At 42.3% G+C, this 26,913-nt stretch overlaps 2 protein-coding genes and 1 long non-coding RNA gene across 7 annotated transcripts in view; 1 reads left to right on the top strand and 2 right to left on the bottom strand.

The window, feature by feature from the left end:
• The window catches only part of KIF25 (kinesin family member 25), a 40,962-nt gene extending 28,994 nt beyond the window's left edge, over window positions 1-11,968 (top strand). For all 4 annotated transcript variants that reach the window (XM_079299309.1, XM_079299312.1, XM_079299310.1 and 1 more), the window contains 4 exons: window positions 5,012-5,163; window positions 7,651-7,848; window positions 10,252-10,407; window positions 11,571-11,968. In XM_079299309.1, coding sequence (XP_079155435.1) covers window positions 5,012-5,163; window positions 7,651-7,848; window positions 10,252-10,407; window positions 11,571-11,761 — 697 coding nt within the window. In that variant the 3' untranslated portion in view covers window positions 11,762-11,968. The remainder of the gene's footprint in view (window positions 1-5,011; window positions 5,164-7,650; window positions 7,849-10,251; window positions 10,408-11,570) is intronic.
• Window positions 5-18,260, bottom strand: LOC306798911. The gene is made up of 3 exons (XR_013773508.1): window positions 17,926-18,260; window positions 5,765-5,884; window positions 5-294 (listed from the first exon to the last, which is right to left on the bottom strand). It is a non-coding gene; the product is annotated as an uncharacterized lncRNA (long non-coding RNA).
• A 3,275-nt stretch (window positions 18,261-21,535) lies between these two features.
• The window catches only part of FRMD1 (FERM domain containing 1), a 40,150-nt gene continuing 34,772 nt past the window's right edge, over window positions 21,536-26,913 (bottom strand). For both annotated transcript variants that reach the window (XM_079329071.1, XM_079329072.1), the window contains 2 exons: window positions 26,822-26,901; window positions 21,536-24,792 (listed from right to left, as the gene is read on the bottom strand). In XM_079329071.1, the coding sequence (XP_079185197.1) occupies window positions 24,505-24,792; window positions 26,822-26,901 (368 nt within the window). In that variant the 3' untranslated portion in view covers window positions 21,536-24,504. The remainder of the gene's footprint in view (window positions 24,793-26,821; window positions 26,902-26,913) is intronic.

Below are 26,913 nucleotides of genomic sequence, written 5' to 3'. Positions count from 1 at the left end.
GAGTACCCAGCTTGTTCCTACCATCCAAACACAGTCTGGTGTTAATGCTGTGTAGAGCTGTCACAAAATTGCATTGTAAGCACCATATTGCTTCTTAACAATGAGTCCTTACCACATGCAAAGAAACACTTCTGTTAGCTCAGTCTATTAGGCTGCAGTTGGCTGCAAATGTCAAAATACTTCCAGAAATAACTGTACAATTTGAATTACACTCCTGTGTTAAGTGCCTTACGCTCAGAGCACCTTAAGATTGCTGTATATTTTGTTGTTGCTGGATCTATGGCATCTTGTCAGCTGTAGAAAAAGAAGGGATAATCTAGTCACAAAGCTCTTTCCGTTCAGTCTTACTGAATTATAAAATTTACAGATTATAATAGAAATTTACGTACCAGTTGCCAATAGGCAGCTGGAGGATGTTAGCTTTCCCTTTGTGCATTGGAGTTACAAAAAATTAGAATAAGATTTTAAGTGATCTTTTAACACAAATACCTGTCCTAATATTGCTTAATGTTCTGTCTTCACAACTGGAGGTATTAAAGCTGAAATTGTTGTGTTGGCATTTGAACTGGTAGGTCTTGAAAATCAAGGTTCTTCAAACTAAAAGCTAAGAAGCAGCAAAGCTTCTCAACAATCGCTTTTAAGCTGTGCCTTCCCAGCCCTGCTGTATGCCAGGTTTGATCCTTATTTACACAACTTGACAGTGTAGGGAGATCTAGGGGTATTTAAGGCTACAACCATACTTACTTTAATGCCTTCTTTTACTTACTAAGCATTATGAAGATTTGTTCTAGTACTCGTGGGAATGATTCTTGGCATTACTAAAGTGTGGCATTTGTACATTTGTACGAAGCAAATGTACAGTGCTTTCTTTTTATATATAAAAAACTTACCTTGGGTAATTAGTTGTTAAAAAGCATGTGTTCACAAAATTTCATCCATTAACAAGAGGGAATCTGTTTCAGGTTCTTCATTTAAGCAGTGGCTGTGTCATTGATCATAGAATGTCCTGAGTGGGAAGGGGCCCACAAGATCATTGAGTCCAACTCCTGGTCCTGCACAGGACAGTCCCAAGAATCCCATTCTAGCCTCTGGGTGAAGAACCTTTTCCTAATATCCAATGTAAACTTCCCCTGACACAGCTTCTGGCCATCCCCATAGGTAACCAGAGAGATGTCTGTTCCTGCCCCTCTGCTTCTCCTCACAAGGAAGTTGTAACTGTAGTTAGGTCTCCCCTCATTTTCCTCCAGGCTGAACAGAGCAAGTGACCTCAGCTTCTGCTTATGTGGTTTCCCCTCTAGGCCTTTCACCATTTTTGTGACCTCTGTTTGGGCCTTACACTAGTAGTATCAACATTAGCTAGAAAAAAAATAAATTAGGACAAGCAGTACTAGTAGCACCAGAGAGGTGATGGTACCCAGTGGAATTAAACTGGACATCTGTCTGTGAGCACCCAGCACAAGAAGAGATTCCAGAAGAGAGCATGTGCATTATAGAAATGTCACATAAAGAAGTGTCCTTCTCCTTGAGTAAATAATGTTTGTGAAAAGAAACATCTTGCTCTATTGAAATGTTTAGAACAGCATTAGTGTTTTCTATGTTTGTGGGAATGTGATGTTTTTCTTTGCTTCTCTGTGATAATTCTTGTCGTGGTCTAATCTTTCCTTTTCCAAGGGGAATTAGAAGTCAGATATGAAATGCATCCCATGCCAATTAAATAAAATACACCATCAGTGGAGATAATTTTGTCCTGTGGGACTTTGTTACATAAGCAGACCAGCAGTTTGTTTATGTGGATTTAATGCTATTCACAGCAAGCCTGATAAAAATCCAAGAATGTACTGGAGGATTGTGCAAGCATACTTTTATTCTACCTAGTGATATCCAGTTATTGATTTGTACTTTCTAGCAATTTAATTGCTCATGGAAAAGTGTGAGCTCAGAGAAATTGTCAAGTAGTTTCTTCACTATGGGAGCTATAGGATTCTCCTTTCTTTCTGTGAAATATTAAGCACTACAATATTCTCAGAAGGATTGACATTTATATCTGGGGTTTGACTGCTCTTTGGTCTTGAGGTTAAATACAATTTCCATAGAAATTCTGCAAGGTTGATTGCACTTTGCTCCATAAAAACATGGAATGAATGAAAAGTGACTGGAGTTGAAGCGATAAATCCTTTTGCCCTCTCTGTATTATGCTGACAAGTGGGTTTCTCTCTGTCTTTATTCTTGCATTTCCCCAACTGTGAATCTACTACATTTAGTATTAATTAAGGCTCTGCTGTCCAAGGAATAAAAAACTCCAGAAGAGGCTGGGAGCAGAACTTAGCCTTAGTGTACTGAATCATTCTTGGAGGAGCTAATCTTTTGCATTTGACTAGACAGGAAAGGAGCCATATGACAGAAAGTGAAGATGGGTGCATGTGGTGTAGGCATGCTGGGAGTTGAACTTTCCCTGTTTCATCAAAACCTCCAAGTAGTTTTTAATTATGGTATTTCAGTAACTAAGATGCTCTCCTGGCATAATTTTATTCCTGGAAAATGCCTGTTCCGCTTCCCAAGGGAGCTTTGCATAGTTAGTGGGTTACCCATCTCTTTTTCGTAGGTTTTGGGAAAGGTAGAGGTGAGAAGCAGTGGGACTTGTGCCATAGAGACAGAAAAAAAGAAGTTGCAATAAGGTTTCATTTGTTCTTCTAGTTAATAAAATGGCTGCTCTGTTTGTTTCTGTGAATTTTAATTTATGGCAAAGGAACCTAGAGCCTTGAACTAAAACTCTTAAAAACCACTTATCTCAATCAGTTAATACTAAATTCTAATGCAAACATAAATAAAAATATGGACTTGTATCTCAATTACAATGCAAGCAGTGAAGAAAGTCCAATTCATAAACAGGTTATATTAATAATTACATAGAAAGGTTAATAAGAAAAAACAAACCCAAACAAAGTAAAGAAACCAGTGAGTGAGGCCACCCAGCTGCCCAAAATCTAAAGTAAACAGCTGGTGCTTTGAATAAAAACACATCCTCATTTATGATAATATTTCATCTAGAATATATTGGCCTGCTGGGTCTCATTGGCTTCTCCTCATATCCACTCAAGTACAGTAGTCTCTTTCCTGCTAACATGTTCATCTTACTGAATCACAAAAACCTCAGTCTCTTTCTTCTTTTATAGCTTGGTTGACTTTGGAGTACTTTCAGCATCAAGTTTTTAACGTAACCACAACAGGGCTTCTCTTTGTAGAGTCTGGTCCTGGAACGTGCGGCACGTAGAGCACGATGAAGTCGCAGAGATTATACTAAAATATTATTTCTGTCAGTCCTGCGGAGGAGCTACGGTGCCAAGCTCACCACACTGGGCTGTGGCTTGTCTTCAAAGTCAGCTGCAGCTTCCCAGCCATAGGTGACCAGCACTGACAGCACACCCTGAGCCCTGCCTTCCTTGGCAAATGCAGGGATGGGGCAGCAGCTTGGAGCACTGACCCTTTGCCAGCTCACAGCAGCAGCTTGCAGAAGCCAACAGCCTGGTGCTGTATCCTAGCCAAGGCTGCTTCCTTGTCAGGCCTTCCAGCCCTGGCTGACTAGCCAGGAAGATGCAGTTCAAGGCTTGGGAAGGCAGGATGTGTGCCTCCTTGAATATGAAGCAATTGCCAGATCACCCCAATGTCAGGCTCTGACTGTAGGAGGTAGATCCACTAGTTCTCTGCTGGCACCAGGTCAGACAAGCACGAGACATCGCCAGTGGGTGCCTGGAGGCTGGCATGTATGCCTCAGGATTGACAGGGGAAGTCTGTAGTGATTATTTACCTCATGCAGCCCTGGATACACAGGGATCTGCACTTCTCCTAAGTGCCTATAGATATGGTGTGGCCAAATGCTTTTCTGTGCTTCAGATGCCCTTGCTTTGTTTTTCGAGGAAATTGTTTTAGTTGAGTATAGTTTTTCTTTTCTTCTTCTGTCTCTAAACTCTTCAAGTATGGCATAAAATAAGTTTGTGCCTGGTGTGACTTTTGCTGAAATCAGCCAAATCTAAGTCATAAAGAACTTGCTTTTTATCTCATGCTTGCTTTTGCTGACTGCAGTGTTGTGGAACCAAGCCTGTGGTTCATCATGAGAGTTATCATAATTAACTGTACTGTTACAGAGCATTCAGTGACCAGGCTATGATACCCAGTCATAATTTATATCCCTGCCTAAAAACAATTGTTTAGGTGTTGTACCTTCAATGAAGATTGAAGACAACACAGTGAAAGAAAAGGGTAGGCACTCTTACCTCATTTGTTTTAAACATTGCAAATCTAGGGCAAATCATAGTGGGTCTTTTCTTGACCTAACTACTTTATTTCATTTTCTGTGTTTATTTCACTGTGTGTGCTATGTCTTTACCCTTGGATTGATCATATTTGCAGTACTTCCTTTAACAGGAAAAGAAAATAGATAATATGAGAGAAATTATCTATAGAATTTTTTCTTATTTCTATTTATTCTGATGTTGTGCTCATTGAATAGTGGAACTGGAGTTTTTTTCAGGGATTCCGGATTTAATTCCAAATGTGAAATATGACTTCCAGAGGCCCAGAGAAATGTTGGGGTGTATTGCCTAATTCTGTATCTAAGAAAATGAGCTACCTCAGCATAAATTGGAAAAATCTACTTCTGTAAGACCAGAGATTCCAGCAATGTCTAGACCTGTGTCTTTTCTTCCAAAGTGTGAAGATATAGAAATGTCTATTGCTTCAAGAGCTGAGCTACAGTATCTCTGGACCTGCAAGGCTGGCAGGCCACTTCTACAGCACTTTCAGAACTGCATCACAGCTTTTGGCTTGATTTTTCATCTTTATCCCACCTGAACATGTCTAATACAGTTGTTTGTGCAGCTCAAAACTGAGAGTAGTATAAGGAGAAGAGCAGGAAAGTGCAAATACTGAGGTTCTCATTCAAGTTGTCAGCTTTGTTGTGTGATTTTTTTCCTGCCAGTCAGTTAAATATCTTTTCTGTTTCTTTACTTCTTAGGACTGTTGAAAATGCATCTGAATTTTTGCATCTAGTCAACAAAGGCCTACAGCTGAGAGTCACACACCCAACACTGGTGCACGCTCATTCCTCTCGTTCTCATCTGGTAGTGACACTGACCATAACCACAGTTGTCTTTGGAGATAACTTTGGTAAGTAGGATGTTACTAAAATACATCTAGAGACAGTTGTTTTTAGAAAAACAGTCTGTGGACTAGGAGGTTTTCTTTTTGCTTTTTATTCCTTTTTCCAATGTTTGTTACATTCCCTCAGTTCTTTTCCATTTTTTTAACTTCTACATTCTTTCTTAAATAAAGACCATTTTCAAGTTTGAATGATACTTTCAGTTTCATAAAATGTTAGCACTTTTCTTTGTATGACTTGATGTACAGAGTCATTGAAGTTTTATTGCATGAGGTAAATAATGAATAAGTATTATCAGAAAGTCATAAGGTATAAGATAGAAAAGATCTTGATAAGCTAGTTACTCAAAGTAGTTAAATCACTTAGAATGAATAATGACATGTCATACAAAGTTTGTGGTTAAGCTAACCATAAATTTTAGGGATCATCATATGCTTTTGGTTGAGAAAGAATTAAATTTATTTACTCTCTGCCATGCAAAAATGTCCTATAAATTCAGAATCTTTTGAACTTTTAATAATAGGCCACTGTATGAAAAGACAAAATACTTGCTTTATTTACTATGGCAACATTGATATTTCAGCTTTTAACTACCACACCAAGACTTACCAGTTTTCTTGGTTGAGGAACAACTTTCTTTTGGGGCTCTTGGGAATAACTTTATTTTCTTTTGCTCATGTTATAATTAGGCTCTCTGCTTTCAGTGCTGTGGTCCATCTCCTCCAAACTCTGTAACAACAATAAGATTTTAAAAAGCGGGAAATATTTAACATTTTTTTCCCTTAGATTGCTATCAGAATTTAAACCAACAGTATCAGCAAAGCAGAACAAACAGTGCCCTCTCTTACCTGTTGGCCTTGCCAAAAGACACAGTTACTTCACAAGCTGCAGCTCCAGCATTCCCGATGTTAACTCTAGCCAGCTCCAGATTCTTGTCAGTTAGACTGATGGTACTTTTCTAAGCTCACTGCTTGCACCACTAGCACAGCAGCCATCTTATCCAGTCCAAAATTCCCTTTGCCACTTCTAATTGCAGCCACCCCACCATGCCATGTTGTGTGGCAGCACAGCTCTGCAGCAATGTCTGATTGTTGCTGAATGCAGCCGCCAGCTTTTGACTCACAGCCTGCAGGTGAAGATGTGCACTGTAAGGGAGCAGAGCAGCACTGCAGCAGTGTGTGACAGCACTGCCTCTCTTGCTTAAAAGGAAAGGATCCTGATTGAAAAGCCATTGGCAAATAGCTCAATATCAGATACCTTAGTCACTAAATAAAAAGTTGTAAAGTCTGTGATGAGTTATTGGACCTCAAGCCAGGGTTGACAAGCCAGCACTTTTTCAGGTTTGATTAATTATTTTAGCATTTTGATCAGAGAGAGGAGAGCTTTTCTAAATTTCATTGTCTAAAACTGAAGAGGAGTGAGAACACTTAGTTTGACACTATTTGGCCTGAAGCCATCTATTCTGTTTAAACCAACACAGCTGCTCTGCCTACACTGTGAAGAGCTGGCTCAGGGTTTAGCAGCAGCCTACTTGGAGAAGTGCAGAGCTCTGTACTTCTCCAGTGCAAGTCAGTTTGTTCCTTAGTCAAGTTTTGCAGGTGGAAACTTTCTACTATTCTAACTAGAACTCTTTAAGCACCCAAGAAAGTCTGTTGTCTCTATGACCTGTAGCAAAATGTGCTTTTATTTTTTTTTGTTCTTTCAGAGAAAGAGATAGATGAAAACCAGAACACTTAAGAAAAAAACAAACAAACAAAAAACAAAAAACCAAAAATACAACAACCAAAAAACCAAACTGCTTTGGGAAATCAATTTTGCACATATTCCTGCTAAGCTAATGTGAAAGCAGCTTTCCCAGAGAATTTTTGTCTTTCTTCCCAGCAACGAGAGAAAGCCAGATGCTTCTGCTGAGGAATGATACTAGTAGATAGCCAACCTGAACAAATGGGAATCACACTATTGAGGCTAATAGCTTATAATGTGGTGATCTTGCAGTGGAATATGAGGACTAAAGGAAGTCTAGGGAGAACAGCATATAGAGGAGGCAGGGTAAGGATTATCTTTTTGCCAGAGCATCAGCAGGTGATGTTTCAAATATACAGAACCAGTTTTCAGTCTACTGCTCCAAAGCATCTGAAATTGCACTTTGGTTGCACTCAGTCTAAAACTATTTTTAAAAGCCTCTTTAAAGTCCTTACTGGACTTCCATTTCATGTTTTACACACAGATGTGTGAACAATGGGGATATTGAATAAAACACAATCTACACCAAAGCTTGTTACCAACTGGTATGATCAGTTTGATGACTAAAACTTTAGGTGGGATAGAAAAAGTCATTCAGCCTGCCTGTGCCATGAATTCTGGCTTGTACATTGTTTCTGTTAGAATAGCCTGAAGCAGCAGATACTGTACATCCCCTACTGATGCCTCATTTTTTCTCCATTTCAATTTTCAGTGTCAGTGAGAAGCTCTCTTTTGGTTTTTTCCATTAACAGGTACTTCATGGGAAGATGAACAAACCAGTCAGAGACTAAATAAAGAGGCTTCCTGCACCTTTCCACAAAAAACAAGAGACAATAAATCCACCTCCTCTTCCAGAACCTCTTCACCAGTGCAACTTGAAGCAACTGAGAAAATGAAGCAAGTCAAAACAAGACTACAGCTGGTGGACCTGGCTGGCAGTGAGTGTGTTGGTAAGTGAACATGTCTGTTTGTGGCATGGATCCTCACAGATCAAGGTTACAATAAGTGCCTTAGTTCTTTATAGAAGGATACATGCTTCCCTGCTCTCACACAGGAGTGATTTAAACCCACAGATCCTGGCATAAACAAAATTTTTTAGGGCTGATTGATCCAGTTTTACACTGGTATAATTTAACTGAAAGTATGGCTGTATAAGCTTGAAATTAGCCCAGGACAGTTACCCATATCATAGATACACTATTTGTTCAGACTGCTTTTATTAGGCCTGTTTTTCTACTCTGAAAATTAGCATATCTTTGGTACAGAAATGTTTAAAGGGCATAAATTATTTAAATATTACAAATACCTGTAATAATTGATATCACCATGTGTGGATTTTTCTGCTTTATTATGGAAAATGTCTTGAAGGGAATTAGCGTTGAAAAGATAATATTGTTTTCATAGTTTCTTCAAAGCATTTTCCTTCTGCCTCCTCTATGCACACAATAATTTCAAAAACTTGATTATTTCCTAAAGGACAAGTTTTCTTACCAAGAAAAACCATGCAGCCAAATGTATCATTCCAGAAATAATGTTTTGAAAAGTGAACCAGTATTATGAAAGAGTCTTTTACTTTACTGCCAAGAATTCTTGCTGTTGCTCACTGTTAAACTTTTGTTCTACAGAGAAACCTAATATAATACATTATTTTTTCATTTGCTCTAAATGTTGAAAACATGTAATTGAGCAACAGGGCGTGTGTTTGTTCTCTCAGTTAAACCAGGACAAACATTTCCTTGGTTTGGGGCTCGACAGGCCTGATCCTCCAGTGAAGCCAGAAGAGCTGTGCTCACCTCAGTGTTAGATGTGGCCCAGCACACTGGAGCTGCAGACTGACCTCTGTCCATCAGCTGTGCTGGTGGACACACTCTGCTGAAAGTGAGGGCAGTGTTAACTCGTAATTGCTTTAAAATGTGTGCAAATCTAAGTGAGCCGCAGTACCTCAAGCTTCTCAAACACATCAGCACCCTGCCCTGTTGGCTCTAAAGCTGGCCTGGGTCATTTGCAGCATTTAGAAGCCAATTGGTCCCTTTTTAGCAAACTGTGTTTCATTTTGAAAATTCAGCTAAATGCTTTGTCAAAGTTCATTTAACCAAATGCAGATAATCAGCAGTTTAAACATGTACCCCCTCCCCTATTTGCAGTTTTCTCCTTTAGGGGGATAGCTGTTGTCCCAGGAGTCCACTTTTCCTTGATATACTAGAAGCCTGCAGATGGCTGTATGTATAAGGACCCCAGTAAAGTTATTGTGAGATTCATCTTGTCTTGGATTGTTATCCACCCTTTGGCAGGGTCTTCCAAACTGTTTTGCTCTGTCTCATTCTGACAACTGGAGACCCTACCTCTGCAACCTCATCCTCAAACAGTCACAGTTCTACAGCCCTCCCTGTCCAGACTCCTGGGGTTTTTGCTATTACTGTACCTTTTCATATTTCCCTCTTGAACTCCTCCTTTGCTAGAAAATGCTGGCCTAAGGGGAAAACAAGATCTCTAGCCTCTCCCTGTACCTGTCTAGAGATAGAAGAGTAGGCAGTAGAAGAAGTTGTTAGCCCCATCTGATCATCCCACTGCCATTAGCTCTGCCTGACATGGATCCTGTGCTCTGGGTGAGGAGAAATGACTGTGGGTGCATCTGTACCTCATCCACTCTCCTCAAGAAAGTTTGAATTTGAATAATGTGATGCTAAATGCTAAGAGCAAATTTCTCTTCCCCAAATGGCAAAGGTAAGGACAACAGGATTTACTCTTAACTGCATCCTCATCCAGACTGATCCGAGTTGAGCTTGCAACACCTCTTTGAATTGGTGCAATGTGTTGCATAGACCAGACCTTTACAGTGTTGCTCAGGGGCAGCATAGCTACATACAACTATGCTGGTTGGGTCATAGAAGGGCATGATTTTCCTTTATCCATTTCCTTACAGCAATTCATGCCATAAAACACCACTCCACAGGCTTTGGTGCACACAAATACTTCACACTGCTGCCTGTTGTATAGTTTTTCTTTCTGCAGCTCGTGCCATCAGTGCTTTGCCTCTTTTTCCTAAGTGATACAGAAGGGGCAGCTAATGATTATAAAAATGGTGAAATAAAACAGTCTTCTCTTGGAGGCCATTGCAGACTCATGTTTTCAAAAACAGTGTCTTGTCTGATCTTAAGGTGTTCCTACTTTTTTGGTTTCTTGTTCTTAATACATATGGAGCCAAAACTGCATTGTGCATTTGCAGAGATCAACTTTAACATCAGATGCTTTAGAACATCTGTAGACATTGAATATTCTTTAACCTTTCCTCCACGTTACAGTTTTGAAGTAGCTTTGCTTAGTGTTACCAGAGCCTTTTTCCTGCTGTACAGGCATGTCTGGAGTGACAGGGGCAGCACTGAGGGAGACCTCCTTTATTAACCGCAGCCTGTCTGCCCTGGCCGACGTTCTGGGAGCAATAGCAGAGCAGCGAGCTCACGTCCCATATCGGAACAGCAAACTTACACACCTGCTTCAGGACTCTGTAGGTGAGGGATTTCTCTGACTCTTGTTCAACAATATAGATTTATTCTCCTGATTTTTTCTCTCCTTTGCTGTGTAAAACTAGAAGATGATCTTATACTCCTTGCTTGAATGTCACCTTTATTTCAAAGACTCTGCTCAGGAGAGTGTGAGTACCGAACGACAGTTCTGAGCTCCTGAATCTGGCTAAACCTTGCTGCTTCCAAAGCTCAGTTGAAGCACAGCATCTCAATAGGATCATGTAAAGGATAAAAATTGCATTTCACTGGTGTTTCATGTCAGGTGCAGGTTAAAAGTTAAAGTTTAATCTTTATTACTACAGGGTATAATCACCTACTTGCACATTCCTTAATGTTGTGCCCTGTAGCAGCAAGACAAAGGAGGAAGACAGGACATGTCAGTGTGCTACAACTTTCTTTTGTGTTGGGGTCACTTCCTTCTCTTTAGCTCCTCATCTACACAGAAGCAGTTTTAAAGCAAGTGTTATTGCTACAGTAATGTAGGGTATGTGTCTATGGGTATAGTACATTAGTCCATTTTTCTTCAGCCAAAAAATATAAGCCCTTATGCTTTAAATCTCCAGTTAGAGGCATTGACAGTGAATGAGATAACAGTTCTTCAGAGTTTTTGAAATACTATTAATTTTTTATTTAAGGTTTGATTTTCACTTAGTACTGGAGTCCCTGCTGTGAAAAGGGAAAGCCAAAAAGAGAAGCGTGGTATGGGTGTTGAGCCTTATTTTAGCCAAGTCTATTGTATGATTTTGGTGAAGTGCTGAAAATGGCAATTTCCTCCTTTGTTTAATCATTGTCTGTAAACTGCAAGTCTGTTTTGTTTTATTGTCACACAAGCCATTTTGCCATTACCCCAAATTTAAAGTATTTGCCAAAACTTAAATAAGTGTCCAGACCCATAAAATACATACTTATTAACTGATGAAGCTTATGGGGCAAAAAAAATCTGCATTATAAATTGTGAAACACTTGGGGGCAAATATCAAATTGTTACCCATGAAAGAGCTGTCTGTTTCAACAGCGCTTTTCAGGAACATTCTGCTTCATGAAATCAATAGTAACCCATGCTCAGTGTTATGTAGATCAGTATCAGTGTATAACTTACTGAAAATAATGAGGTAAATAAGTATGTTTTGCCTTTCCTCTGCTTTTAGGAGGTGATGCTAAACTGTTGGTGATGCTGTGCATCTCTCCTGGCCAAAAGTACTTAACAGAAACGATGCAGTCTCTGGGATTTGGAACTCGTGCTCGGCAAGTTCAGAGAGGACAAGTCAAGAAAAAGCTTTCCCAGTGCCGAGTAAAGGAAAATAAAACCTTAGACTCCTGTGGATTTAAATATCATTAATGAGTTCCTCATACTGAAATGTATATTGTTGTCCTTAGGCCATTCTTTTAGATGTCAACTGCCAGATAAAAGAAACAATCCTCAACACGGAATTAGTAAGCAATAAACCTGCTGATGATGTTCTTGCTCCAAAGATAATAGCAAGTATTGACAACAGCTACCCACCATGGTGGAATGGTAGAGAAATAAACTGAGCTTTAAGTTGTGGCTTTGGTGATGTGTTTCCTTAGTTCTACTTGCCCTAAATCAACAGGGCCCTGATTTAGGGTGGTTCACTTCTAAAAGACCAAGGGTGCATCCTGTCTTCTCAATAGAAGTCAGGAGTCTAAATATAATTCCAGTGCTTCAGAGCAGCAAGTGAACTACTTCCTCCCGGATGAGAGACATAATTTTTTTATTGTTCTTCTATCTAGCATGGATGGGGTCATTGCTAATGCCCTAGCAACAGGTAGAAGTGTAAAGGAACCCATCAGCTGTACTGAATGGAGTTTTGTTCTTGGTTTTTAGATAGGAAATAAAGGCATTAGTGAGATGGAGAAAAATGAGTAAGGCTATATCTGTTATCCCTCTGGAATGTAGCTTAGAAAGCAAATGAGGGATTACACAGCTTTTTGAAAACACACTTAAGTTAAATAGTTGGAATGAGTCCCAGCTCTGGTGAGTTCATTAAACCCACAGCTTTGCCTGTTTGGGGGGGTATTTTTGCTCCATGAATGCTGAGAGGCCCTAAACTACAGATCCTAATGGGACCCAACTTGTACAACTGTTGTAGTAATCTGGCCTGTTTCACTTTATGTCTGAAACAAGTTAAACACATCAAAACCTTTAAGCTATGTCTGCAGATTAAAAAAATGATAACCACACAAATAAAACACCAACCAGCAGCTTGTGATATGCTGTTTTCACCTGCAAGAGGTTTTCACCCTTTTACATGAATGGTAAGACAACATCATGCAGGCAGTGGGAGAAGTTTCAAGGAGGTTTAAGCAGTGTTAGAAGTGAGAAGATGAGCAACTGTCTCATCTGGAGTCCAAGTTGTGCAACTGGCTTCAAGCAACAGCTGATGTGTTCTGTGCACTAAATTATTGCTCAGTAGAGGCCTCAAGAGCCACCCTTATTTTTTTTTTCCACCAGCAATAACTCTGCCCCTAAACTGGGAGAGAGGTCATTGTTAGGTCACTGCAAGAAGGCTTAAATTGCAGCGGCCTGCCCCAAAAGCTGAAGTTTACAGTACTCCAAGTCACTTAACCTTCACAAGCACAAATATTTATGTAGCATACTATTATTGGAATTTCATCCTTGAATATATGACAGCTGCTGTGTTGCTTGCAGTGCTCTGGTGCTCAGAACATAAGCATCCAACCAGAGAGTTGCAATAACACTTGCTTTCATAAATTATGTTATGACAGTAAAAAATGTCTTAAGTTTACCTGATTCTAGCAGGCCAAGGGAATTTAGGAAGCTGTGTTGCCACTCAAGCAATCTCAGGTGAGAAAGTACCAGAGCGAGGAATGTCAGCCCGTTAAACAAAATACAGGAGCAACTTCAAGGTCACCTTAGTCTCTGGACAGCTGGGCTACTAAAGCAGCCTGGATTAGAGCTCAAAGAAAGGTTAAGTAACAAGGGCCAATTCCGTCAGCAGGTATAATAAGTAAGTTTAGGTATTTTAAGGATTTGACATTTTTAAGTGTTCCAAAGAAGTGCAACTTGTCATGAACTGTACTTTCTTTTCTTTTTCTGAAAAACTGCTCTTCAAAACTTTGGATTTATTTATAATCTTTGCTGTAGGAGAACAGCAGCAATACTTACTATTGAAGCAGAGAAATCCCTCAAATATGAGCAAAAAGGTTAAGTTTCTACATTAACATGAACTCTGCCAAACTTAGAATATGCAGTATTCCCTATTCTTGTTTTCCTTGTCAGCATAGCATATCGCTCACTGTTTGACCTGCACAGTGGAGTGTACAGGATATGCAGGCCAGCAGGGTTAACATTTTGTTCTAACAACTTTCAGGTTTGGAATTTCCTGGGTTATAGAGATGTGATTGCTCAATCCCAGTGTCAGAAGCGAAGAAGGGTAAAAGTTGTAAGGGTGAAATGGCTTTACTCCCACGTCTAAGCTGAATTGTCTTCTGTCCCAAGAGTTGCTCAGGCCTGACATGTAACTGATGTCTTGAGGAGCAAGCAAAACAGCATGTGCAAGGCCCTGTACTTCTTTGCTGTCATTTTTCAGTGTTTAGATCTCTCATGCTTTGAAATTACATCTATTTTAGAAAAGCAGATGTGACAGAGCTGACCTCAAGGTGTCCATCATTGACTAAAGCTTATCCTGATAAACCAGTCCTCACTGTCTTGGCACTGTAAAGCTGAAACACACATACCAATACTGGGACAAAAAAGAAAGAAAGGAAAGAAAAAGAAAAAGAGAAAAAGAGAAAAAGAAAAAAAGAGAAAAAGAGAAAAGAAAAAGAGGAAAAAGGAAAAAAAACGAAAGAAAGAAAAAGAAAAAAAAAAAAGTAAAAAGAATGAAAATAAAAAGAAAAGAAAGCATTTTGAAATACTGAGCTAGCAGGGCAGAGGCACCAGGGACAAGGTGGTTGTTCTTAAGAGTACCCATGTAGTCTATATGCTAAAACAGTTTTGCTCTCTGTGAGGGCTGGAGCACAAGCAAATAAGAGTAAAAACAACATAAATCAGGAGAAGATCCTTTCAGTGAAGTCCATGAGTGTATAAAGCAGCATTCAGCTGGTGTCTTGGGCCACTGAAGCTGGAGCACACTGAACCCTGCTTCAGACAAGTCACTGGGTCACTGTCTCAGAGTGCTGCTCAGTACAGAGGGCTGCTGTTTCCTATCACGATCCACATGCCTTGGTGGCAGTCACATTAACTTTCCACTGCTGGGCTCTCATTCTCCTCCTGCCCCGACTTTCTCCTGTGACATTTCACCTGTGTCACATGTTGCACTGTCCCCTCGCTGGCCCTAGGAAATAAGTACACATCCACATGATGCTGCAAGGCACCACAAACACCAGCTACCCATGGGACTGGCCTTCAGGAACTCCTCTTAAATTTATGCTGCTGCCTTCCTCACCTGTAGCAAGCTGAGCAAATAATTTCAGCACAGTATCCAGAAACCTGCAGCTTTTCCTCAAAGAGCCTGCCCACTGCAGAAACCACAGCAAACAAGATCATTTGCACTCGTGAATACTTTTGGTACTAGGTATCTTGGTTTAGTGTCCAGGTGGCCAAGGAGCCAACAGTGTCAAGCTAGACCAGCATTGCACCTGCCTGGGAGGCCCAGATGTGACAGTCATGCAGATGTACCCCACAGCACCTTATTTAAAAGTGGGAGCAGCTTCCACACTCCTAACCCACATCCTCTCAGAAAGCAGAAACTTTGGATCCAGTTCAAAGAAAAATATTTAAGCTCCTGTCTCTCCCATGTGAATGCTCTGGCTTGAAGATCATTCAGCAGATCTGGAGATGGGACAAAGAAAATGGGACTCTGCCAGACCAATCCCCAAAGCCTAATAGCAGCAAGTGCTTGTCTAAGGTAATATACACAGATATGTGTACACATGAACCTAGACAAAGTTAGCAGAAATCTAGACTTATCTAGAATCACACAATGACCTTTAAAGTACAACTCCAAAATTTGGCCCAAAAGTACAATTTGGTGCCCGCATTTCTCTGTGGATTTATCATTACAGACAGAATTTATCAGCTGTGGTTGATGGTTTGCCTTGCAGCCAAAGGAAAGGGATTAACAAGATAGATCCACTTTCAGCAGTAACTCTGTCTTCCTAGTCTAGCAAATGAGTCCAGGCAAATGGTTTAGAGTACCAACTCTTAGTTTGCCACAGCCAGGGAAAGTGATTGCTCAAGGATCTTAAAGAACATACAACAGCTGTGGGGGGTTTCCTCTTATGTTTTTTAGCCTTGAACCCTACCATGCCTGCCTAGCTCTGCAGTGCTGGTCTAATACGTGCCATTCAGCCTCTGCAAATCTGTCTCCAGTTTCCTTGCAGCAGTCAGCTTTCTGAACAGGGAAAGGCAGCATGAAATGAGGCAGAGCAGACCACATGGCACAGGAACAGGTCTCCATCAGTTCTCTCTGAAGATGTTTTACTTGGCACCTGTAAGATACATCTTTGTGCAGGGCAGTTTAGCATTTGTTAGCTTTCAGTGCTAAACTCACACAGCAGTTCACAGCACTCTGCACCCCCTCCAGACAAGCCCTTAATCTTCCTCATCACCTAGGAACACTCTTATCAATAGAGCCCAAGAAAGCACTGTGATCCACCATTGCTAAAGAGAGCTGCATATCATCATGGGGTTAAAACAAACCAGTAATTAAACCAGCCAGTGTCTTTTGCCCACTCTTAAACAAAACCTTGACCTATGCTGACGTTTGAAAATTATATATTTAATTTCCATGTGTGGCTTCATGATTTGGCAGCAGCCACACCACAAAGAGAACCTGCTTTTAGCCAGGCTAGAAAAACCATAATCAGCACTGGAAGGTTCACAAAAATGTTTAATTTGTTATTAAATTGCTGATTCCATTTTATGAAGCACTTTTCCAAACCCTTGCAAAATGTGAGGAGCAGGCAGAATAAAGTGGTTACTGTAAAAGGCTTTTGGCTCTTGCTGTGAAGAAGCAGTCACAAGCTGATGGGCTTGCAAGTCCCTTCCAGTCAGAAGAGGCAGCAGCATCTGCTCATGGAGGAGCAAACCGGCCCAGGGTGCAGGGATGCCAAAGGTTCTGCAGCCTTTCACAAAAGCAACTTGGCATTTGAACAAGGACATTAACCGTAGCCCCAACCAGATCAAAATGCCACATATCATATAATGGAGGGCAAAGGGGGACCTAATTGAAGGGCATGAGAGCAAGGATACACTGCCTACAACTATTTTTACATCCACTTTTATCAAACCAGGTTTTATCTTGCAATGCATCTTCCCCTTTTTATAATTTTTTTTTATTTTTAAAGAATCTAAGGTTAAGTTTGAGCCTTCTTGAATTTATGCAAGTGTCTCATGAGATCATCCACATATTTTTAGGCCTAAAGTTGCACTTCTGCTCATTTCCCTGGGGAGCCTCAATAAAGTCAAATCATCATCTTCTTCTTCTCCCAGGTCCCCTGGCTTCATGTTTGTAAGTATCTCCTCCAACACATATCCCCTCTTACTCTTTCTGTTACATGAAATTGCTCTCCTGGGTGGGGTGAGTCAGTGCCCAGCAGTTCACTTAAAGGCAGCACCAGGAGTGGTTTTCCTTTTCGTTTTCCTCTGGACATTACTAATTACTTGTGTCCCTCTTCTACATAAAACAAGACAAAACGAATAAACCAAAGGCACCACCAACAAAAAAAGCCCCACATCACTACTATAAAAAGTTTTGGAAGCCACACCAGAAGCTTTGAAATTCCAAGAGACAGAAGATGATAGCTCCTCCCTCACTACTTATGTCTGGGTTTTCTGTAGCACGAGCCTCCTCCACCTCCTTCTGAGCATGCACCCATACAGAGAGATTTTGCCCACTACATTCTCTGAGCTGTCATTTTAAATTATACAAGCTCCAGGTAAAACACACAATTCAGAAATGGGAGTATTTTGCAGGGCAGCTGATACACTAGTGAGCACTGCTGCTTTAGGTTTTGCTCTTGGGCCTCCCGTAATTCCAGGCTTTTGGCCAAGCAGCAGGGATGTTCCTGTCACAATGTGCATTACACATGCTCTGATAAGTTTTCTTTGCATTTGACATCAGGGTCTGCAGTCCTTTACTCCTGACCCATGTCCCACACCCTCCCCAATCAGTGTGGGTAGATGTATGCAGTCATCCACGTGCTGCCTGGAAAGAAGGTAGCTGAGGAACCCATGCTGCTGATTGAATCCATGGAAAATCATTAGCAGATATTTACCATGATACTGTTCAGTGTCTCCTAACTCAACCACGCCTAGGCTGTCAGATCTGACAAGTTATTTCATAATGTCTGACCTGTGGGAAGCACTTTCACCATTAGGACACACCAGATAGGAGGAAGGTAGAAAATTTGCAGGTCATATCCCAGCAACTAATATGGCTCTTAGAGTGAACAACATTTGGAAAGAATAGGAAGCAAACACCCCCTACCCCATTACCCCAGCAAGGCTGTCCTTACTTCTCTCCTGGACAGCTTATCCACAGGACCATAACACTGGAGCCTTCTGGTCACTTCTCCCAGAACTTCTGCTGAGCCTTTCTCTCTTACTTGGCTCTTCACCTCAGAAAGACAGCTCATTTCCTGTGCTTTGATTGCCTTCCTCTGGAGCACCCTCCTGCTGGACCTGCTACCAACTGCAGCAAGTTAAACACCTGAGCCACTAGGAGCACTCCTGCTGTCAGGCAGAGTGGCTTGGAGACACCAGAAACCACTTCATGCTTCTCCACACCTGGGATGTCACCACTTTACTATCCCTGCTGTCACTATGCCTTGTGGGGATCTCTGTTTTAACCATTCATGCTGAAATAAGTTCTACTTGGAGCTTTGTGAGCACCTTCTTGGAGTTAGAAAGGCAGCTCTGAGCTAAGGACAGCCTCAATGTAGCAGGGCCACAGTGGTGGCAGTAGCAGTCTGAGGCAGCAGCTTTGAGGAGTCTTTAAACTTTGTAAACCTTAAAGATACTGGGTTGTCTAAAAGCTCAGCTGATGCTATGGCAGTGTCCTTGGGAAAAAGAAGTCTGTAAGAGCTCTTATCTACCTCTGTTTATTCTGAAAACAGGATAAAATTGACATTATGGCTGTGGAGCTCTCCCAAAGTTTGCTTAAGCTGCCCTATGTTTTTCAGTAGTAATGCAGAAAATTTTGGAGCTCAAATGGGTTTGTGTTGAAGCAGATTGGAAAGCAATGGCTTGTACCCTCTATTATTTGCAGAACACATGCTAAGCAAAGTCATACCCAGCTGCTCCCACAGCAAACCCTGCTGCTCATCCTGCTGCAGGATGTGGCTACAGCTGAATGCCAGTGCTGCCAGCCGGGCTGGGCTGGGACAGGCCTGGGGCACAGCTGCTCCAGGAGAGCAGTCCACATTCCCAGCCTCAAGGCATTGTATCAGTGTGGGTTTGGATCTAGATGCTCCAAAACACACCTGTGTTTGAGGTCTCTATTGCCCTTCTGGCATGGGGCCCTTAAGCACTCCTATTGCCAAATTTTCCCTTCAGCCAGGTATGCTGGGCAGCATTCCTTGTTTTCTTTCCATCATCTCCTTGCTTCCTCCAGCCCACCCCTGCTGACCAAAGGCATTCTTGCTGACAGCAGACTCATCCTCTCCTGTGCTCCACTCCTGCTGAAGCCCTGCACCAGTCAGGGCTACCACAGAGTGTGTTGTGCAAGAGGCACAGTCTCTAAGCCATGGGCTCAGCCACTGTGCCAGCTGCTTCTGCTCCAAATGGGCTGAAGGCAAGGGCAGAAGGGCCCAGCTGTGAACAAACACCATCCCAGCCCTAATATTCTGCTACCCAAGGGGGCCATGGAGCTGGGATTGGATGGTGGGCAAGTGATTGCAATGGCACTCAGATGTCATTAAAAATTCAGTATGGTATTAAAAATTCAGCACATCTGGTTTCCTGGGTGCACCTAAGGGAGATACCCAGTGGTGCTGCTCTGACACTAGAGGGGTTCTGCAGAAAGCAAGCTCGCTGCAGGCCGGAGAGAGAAGCCGCTGGGCTGAGCACTGTTTGGGGCTTTCTCACAGCCGTGCTGTCCCCAGCCATGGCCGTGCATGACACAGCGGCACAGAGCTGGCTCAGCATACACACACACACCTCCGTGCTGTCCCAGCTAAAGCTCCTCGGGATGCAGCTGCCAGCGCTCCTGGGGCTTCTCATCCCGTTCAACTGCTCGGCCTTTCTTAAACCAACTTGCCAGAGGGAGGGAAGGTTCTGAACTTGTATCAGCGTTTCACGGCTAAGTTATCCCGTGCTAAGGGTCACCAGAGGCTAAAGGGCATCAGTTTTCTCCCCAGTGCAGTTTGGGTACACATCCCTCCTGGACCCCCGAGACCCGGAACCAGCTTTTAGTGCGGCATTCAGCGAGGACCGGACTGCCACCGCTGGCTTTGGGCTCTGCTCCCTCAGGCACCGATCACCCTGGGGACACGGCCAGCCTGGGCCCCGCAGGGGGCTGACAGAAGCTGTCCGAGGCGAACCGGCACCGCTCGACCAGCGGGCCGCCGGCCCCGTCCCGCAGCCCGGCCGTGAGGGAGCCCTGAGGGCGGCCGCGCTCCTCGAGCGCCCCCGCGCGGCCCGGCCGAGCCTCCGCCCCACGCCCCAAGCGCTGAGCGCCCAGGAGGGACGTGAAGAGGAGCCCGGCCTTGGGCACCACGAGCCCGGGAGAACGCCCCAGGAAACGGGAGGCGTCAGAGCAGGGCTCCGAGGTAGAGCGGACCGGGGTAGGGATGGGGGAACAGAGCTGCCACGAGAAGCCTGGGGAAATTAACCAGGATCCACCGACCCAGACAGAGGAACCACCCTGCTGGAGGTCAGGGAGCTACAGCTTTCCAGTGAGAGGCTCTGGGACCAGTTCTTGCTCAAAAATATTCAGACTCTTACAACGCTGTGTCAGCCTCCAGTGTCTCAGACTTTGCTGCCAAGAAATCCACTGAAGAACTGCTCTCACCTCACCCAAAACATCTGGGTTGTTTTACCCGTCAGCTTTAGCACACACCTTCAGGCCTTACCTCCATGCAGCTCCCACGATTGGCATGTCTCAAAACAGATCCAGTGTAGTAACCACATTGTGCCCATCCCACACTGCAGCACTTGACTGGACCCACACAGCATTTGCTGGTACCATGACAAGCCCCATCTTCTGAGAAAGACTCATTTTACACGTTTTAGTCAGCAGCAGTCCATCCTAGAGGGCATGAAAGTGTTATTACTTACCAAGCAAAGAAACAAAGAGAAGTGACCAAGTCCTTCAAATTTGTGTAATTTAATGTTGATCTGTCATTTAGTATTTCCTCCATACAAAGCACCACGTGTAATCAAATTCCCTCTTCCAGTATCCCCAAGCCAAAGTTGGATGAGTTTCTAAAGTCCTTGAAAATTTGTATACTGGAAAAATAGTAGGTACTGGACAAAAATATGAACTGCAAGAAAGGAAATCATAAGAATAGGGGCAGCACTACAATATCAAAGTACATAGAAAGTAATTTTGTTCAAAAGGAAAAAAACATTTAGAAGAGGCTCCTAGTGAACAAGCTTCCTCAAGAAGAGATCCAGATACGGATCTCCTTCGTAGATTTATGACCCAAGAAAAGAAAACTTTCCTTTACCCATGCCAGACTCCAGGCCAGCAGGTTAGGTGACTTTGGTGGAGTGCTTTTCAGAGCACTTTGCATCCCGTGGGCTGGCAGCTGTCCTTGGATGAAGCCCCCAGGAGGATGCTGACAGGATCTTTCCACAGCCTTGGGAGTTCACACGCTTGGTTTTCTTGACTAACCACCACGAGCAGCTTAACTTGTCTCTTCAGTCAGATTTAGCCCCCTTTAGTGTCCCGCTGACTCCAACCTGCTCAGCTGTGTTCTTAATACCTGGCAAAGGCCCTTTGGCACTTTGCTACTGAGAATAGCAAGGACCAACAGGAGCTGTTCCAGTGATTGCAGTGCCTCTGGGTTTGTCATCACAAGCTGGGTTCATTCAGATTATTCTGGCAGCAAATTAACTTCTACAACCCATATCAAATGGAAGACACAGAGCTCCTTGGACACAAAAAAAGCTACACAATTACCATTTTCTATCCATACTTTATTGCAGGTGTACATATAATTATTTATATTTAATTTTAAACGTGAAAATCCTTTCATGGAAAGGAGAAACTTTTAACATTAAAATAGAGTGATTATAACAGTAATATTTTACAAATATGTACAAATATTGGCAGCTAGTTTCTAACATCAGCTAATAAATGCTTACACACTAATATCTACCAAACTATCAAACCCAAAAATAAGAGACCTTCTAAATCCAAACAAAAAAATAAATGTATTACTAACAGAAACAGGTGGTTTTGTTTTCTTTTCATACGAATACAAAAGTTGCATAATAGATATTCACAGTGCTCATAAGATATTGATTCATTCTCAGTCTACACACAAAAGTGTTTGGTCTGCCCTTCATATGCATATGTCACTTACAGTACTGGAGGGAGCTGCACAGACCACAGAGAGAAGATGCCAGACCTGTAGTTTGCCTTCCCTACCAGCCATGAATAAAAACAAGAATCCCCCAGGAATGTACAAGCAGTGGATTGCTCCTGCAACATTCGGCTACACTGTTTTCAGGCATTGGTGCACTTTGTAACCAGAGGCAGCAGGATTACAGCGCATCACCAAATCCTTTGGATACCTGCTGACTGTAAAAGCAGAACAGTGAGCTGCCCAGTGGCAATAAATACTTCTGTGATGTGGTTAGGCTGAAGCAGATATGGACGTGTTTGTCTTTGAGAGAAGTGTGCACATAGTGCACACGTATTTTATAAGACTTTTCAAAACAACTATGCCGACTGAATTTTGACCTTTTTTTCCTGTTAACAGCCATTCCCAGAACCACAAGTAACTGTACATCTGCATGGGTGGGAGAGCAACAGGTTAGCAGGGCCCTCACTCCAGACCTCTCCCTGACCTTTGTCATGGACAGGCACTGCTGTAGTAAGAGCCATCCCTCCAGCTCGGTGGTGGCTGCAGAAGCAAGGCTCCTGCACAGCTGCAAGGCTGCTCCCTGTAGTACAGCCTCCTGGATCCTGGCCAGGCCCATCTCCTGTGGCTTATGGCCCAACAGAAACCAGGTAACAGGGAGTGACTGACAGTGGGAGGCTTGACTGGACTGCTCAAGAGCACCCAGCCAGATTTCCTTTATCCATTTAGATGCACTTACAAGAATTTATTTTGGATGCAGTAAACATACCTCAAGTACTTTGCGAAGGCATTTTGGCTTTGTTTGGAACAAAGGAGAAGAGGCTATAGTGAACATACAGCTCCTAATTGTTCATTACAAAAAGAGAGATCAGTGTGATCAAAGAGGGCACAGTCAATTAAGTCATGGCTACAGTGCACACACCTTGGGCTTGGTGCTGGATTATGTCAGAGGATGTAAAACAGCTGGTCCCACTTCAGTAAATGCAGATGCACCTGCACGGTCTGTCTCTACTCAGAAGTAGCAAGATGATGGATTTCATGGATTTGTTACTTAAAGACTTACGGGAATGCAATTCAGCAGACAACTTACAAGCCCACCATTAAAACAGTAGCTCAGACTCTCCTTGTCATAGTCTGGCTTCCTTCCTTTCCTGAATTAGGCTATCTTCAGCTTTTGATGACCAACACTGCACAACACACACTTCCCCAACAGGCAGAATAGTATTCCTCTACTTCTAGAATTTACCAGAACACACAGCTGTCAAAAGTTGGGCACAAAGCTGGGCCTTCAAGTACAAGCTTCCCAATGCAGAGAATTAGTGCAGGAAGGAAATCAAATATATTTATTTGCATGTAACAAGGTAGAAGAATGTTTTCCACCCCAAATGCTTGAATCAAACAGCACAATTATGATTATTTCCCTAGTGAGAGCCAGCACAGCTAAATCCAACACTCTCAAGATCACCAAACAAGTACCCTTGGTCTGGCACACAAACACCCTACGCTTCCACCATCATCAGCCCTGCAGCACAACACACACATATTTGCATGACCTATTCATGACTAAGTACGACACAGTCACTCTGTCTGTCCTTGCAAAGTGACCTTCTCCAGTCCTTACTTGCCTCCTAAGCAGAGGGAAAAAAGTCTAAGAAACAAATTTACTAAAAACAAGTAAGAAAACAACCTTAAAGTATGAATCAAAGTAAGGGGTGATCATGTCTGGACAAATTCTCCAGTCACACTCCTCTCTTCAAAAACCAGTCAATTAATCTCTTGCCCTCTGTACTCTCATAAGCAGCCAAGACATTTGCTTTATCTCCTCCCTATCTCCCCAAGGATATAATGCCAATCTGCATCACAGCAGTGGTAGACAGCTGACAGTCAGTTGCATTTGTTGCAATAAAGAAAAACAAAAAACAAACAAACAAAAAAGACCACACATTGTATTTGGCTGGATGCTCACAACAAAGTAACAACAACAAAAGAAGAAAGTCCTGGTAGAGCAGGTCTTGCTACCAGTGCAGCAAATAAGCAACTTGTGTTCATTACAACTGAAGCAGGCCAGACACTTTCATATACAGCCCACCAAATGTGTTAAGAACAAATTCTGGCCTGACAGTTGTTGGCAATGTTGCAGCAGCACAAACTGAAGACAACCAAATTATCTATACACTAAAATTAAGAGACATGGACCACAAGAGAAAGGCAGGAACATGACAGACTTTAAATTTCTGATTAATCCATTTAGACACAGTTTGCTTTACTAGCTCAGTGTCAGTTTTGGTCCACTGTTTTTTGGTTATGTCGGTATGTCACTGCCAAGGGTGCAGGCCACTTCCATTTTCTACTCAGACAGACACTACCAATGCCAGTGTTAAGTGCTACACTCCAGTTGATTTGCCCTGTAGCCAGGTCTGCAGATGTGATGCCACTTACTGATACGGAGCTGAATAACAAAGCCGCTCACCATCTCCTGCAAGAACCAGAGTGACATCACATGTGTTAATGAGGTATATATTTCCATGATGAGCCGTTTCATGGCATGGAAGAGCTCCAATCTCATTACACCACAAACTCTTCTGGGAGCTGGTCCTCTCCCAGAAGATCCAAGGAGAGGCAGTTCATGGATCGCTTCCCGTAAAGGGCAGACTTGGTTTTGCAGTCTGCTGTGGAATACACGCAGCCGTAGACAGACAGCTTATCCTCCAGGCTGCAGCCGAAGGTGTAGCTGTGGGACGTGTCTGAAGACAGCGTGGCACTTAGTGACGGGTGCTGGCGCTTGTACAAGCGGATGTCGTCCAAACTCTGGCTGTGCTGGTCCATGCAGCTCCGGCTTTTGGGCGACCTCACCTGCCAGTTCAGCAAGACACACACGAATGAAAACAGTGAGCTCAGACATAGCCTTAGGATCCTGGTTATGCATGCTAAAAGTTTCTCAAAATTGTTCTTCCCCTCTTTCAAAAGGGCCCCACTAGCTTTCTGAAGGATGCTGGCTTAAACAAAGTGCTGTAAACAATTCAGAAATTACAAGTGTATTAAGCTGCCCTGCCACATTGAGCTGGATTGTGATCTGTCTGCTCTGTGTCCTCAGTGTCCAGTACATCAGATGAAACACTTGACAGACACTGACACCTGAATGACCTCACACTTCTTGGCAGATCCATGCAGTTGTCCTCAAATGGTCAAAGTGCACTTAACAAAAAACTACCCCAAGTGCTTGAACACATTAAGTCTAATGAACCGAACGAAAGGTTCAGAAGGCAACCATGCAAACTAATGGGTTACAGTGTCCAGTAATTGCAACAGTTTCATCTACATAACAATGTTCCATAAAGAGCAGCAACAAATCAACAGTAATTCCCAGAGGTACCATCTTGCTACACAAGCCACCATGAAGGAATTATTGACCATTTCAGAGTATTTCCAGCTTCAACACTTGCATTTTTTTCTTGCTATGCCTCCTTAATAATCACCTCTTAAATATTAAGGCTAAGTTCAAGAATGTAATTTTGAAACTAAGACACTTCTGTTGGCACCACAGAAAACTTCTTCCCAGTATCACTTCTCCCATAGTCATGAGAGGGGAATTAAAAAACCGCCCTGAGGAAATCTTGTGCTGGCTCAGCTATACTTCCAGAAATAGGAATATGTTGCACTGTGTGGTCAATGCTAAGGAAACCCTGCAGGATTTAGTTACATGACCTTGTAAGGAAGATTTTGATAGTTTTCTAAGGAGGCACCAAGTTGCCTTTGTGTGTTGCACAGAAGTGGCAGTGAGGTCTTTGCAGTCATATAGACAGTCCTGTATTAAGCAAAACCATTTTTGTAAAACAGATGCCTCATGATCATTTAGCAGTGAAAGCATGATAACAGCAGTAACTTTAAAAACATTACAGCTGTAAGCAAGATGTCTACTATGAGCTCTTAAGTTTTCTACTCAGAGGAGTAATTTCATTATGATTGGAAATGTATGGCCTTTAGCTTTGGAAAAAAATAACTAAGGCTTTATTCAAATCTCCTACAGCACTTTGTGGGCTATTTTGCTGATAAATGAAAATTTCTTATCATTTTTGACTGGGTCCAGAAAGAAACATGGAAAATTAAAAAAAAAAAAAAAAAAGTCTTAAGTTATTGAAATCCTCATTCAGAGTTTTTGAATTCTCTCAGCAGATAAGGCATATTTGGGTTAAGAGAGGGAAGAAAGGATAGAAGTGTTTTTTTTGTGCTTTTTGTTTGTTTGCTTGGGTTTTTTCCAAAAAAAATCACAACACTTCTGCCCAGTGGGTACAGTTATACTTTGAAAAGAAGTCTAAAAAAGACATTTTAATAAGCTTCTTCCAAATATAACTTCTGTGACGTACTTTACCATACATAGTTTCCCTTTCTTAAGTGTTTGATGAAAAGAAAATGTGGGCAACAAAGACTTCAGTACACACAGACTATAATCACACAAATGATATAACAAGTAGAGTTGAGCATCTGGTTTTGCTCTGATGTAAGCTACTTCTGGCTTCAAGATGATCAAGTTTGCAACTCACATCCAAACTGCATAGATGGTCTTTGCTCTGTATTGCACTGAAAATCTGGAAGCAGTTGATTTTCCATGTCCCATCCAGAAGACTAAAGGTAGATAATAATTGGCTTGCAAGATCTCCCTGCTGATTGCTCCAAACCTTTCTATACTATTCTGAGCCCAAATGCTGGTCTTATCCAATTCCTGAGAGCAGTAGCTGGCCAGTAGCTGGTTTTGATTACACCATGTAAATATCAGTGAAATCCAAACTAATCCAGGTGTCCTGATTCGCAGCTGTCTCCATTAGACTAGACCTCAGTTCAATGCCCACACACAGACCCTCCTGCTGAGCAACTTCTCCCTTACCTGGTGAAGAGATTCCACACTTTGGCCTCTCATTTTGATTAGTGTGACTTGCACCACAGACAGAGATTCATGATTTATAGCTGCAAAGGAGA

Source organism: Erithacus rubecula (assembly GCF_903797595.1).
Source record: "Erithacus rubecula genome assembly, chromosome: 2".
In the NCBI taxonomy this organism is placed as follows: domain Eukaryota; kingdom Metazoa; phylum Chordata; class Aves; order Passeriformes; family Muscicapidae; genus Erithacus; species Erithacus rubecula.
The sequence above is the reverse complement of the archived record's forward strand: the minus strand, read 5'-3'. Positions and strand labels throughout refer to the sequence as shown.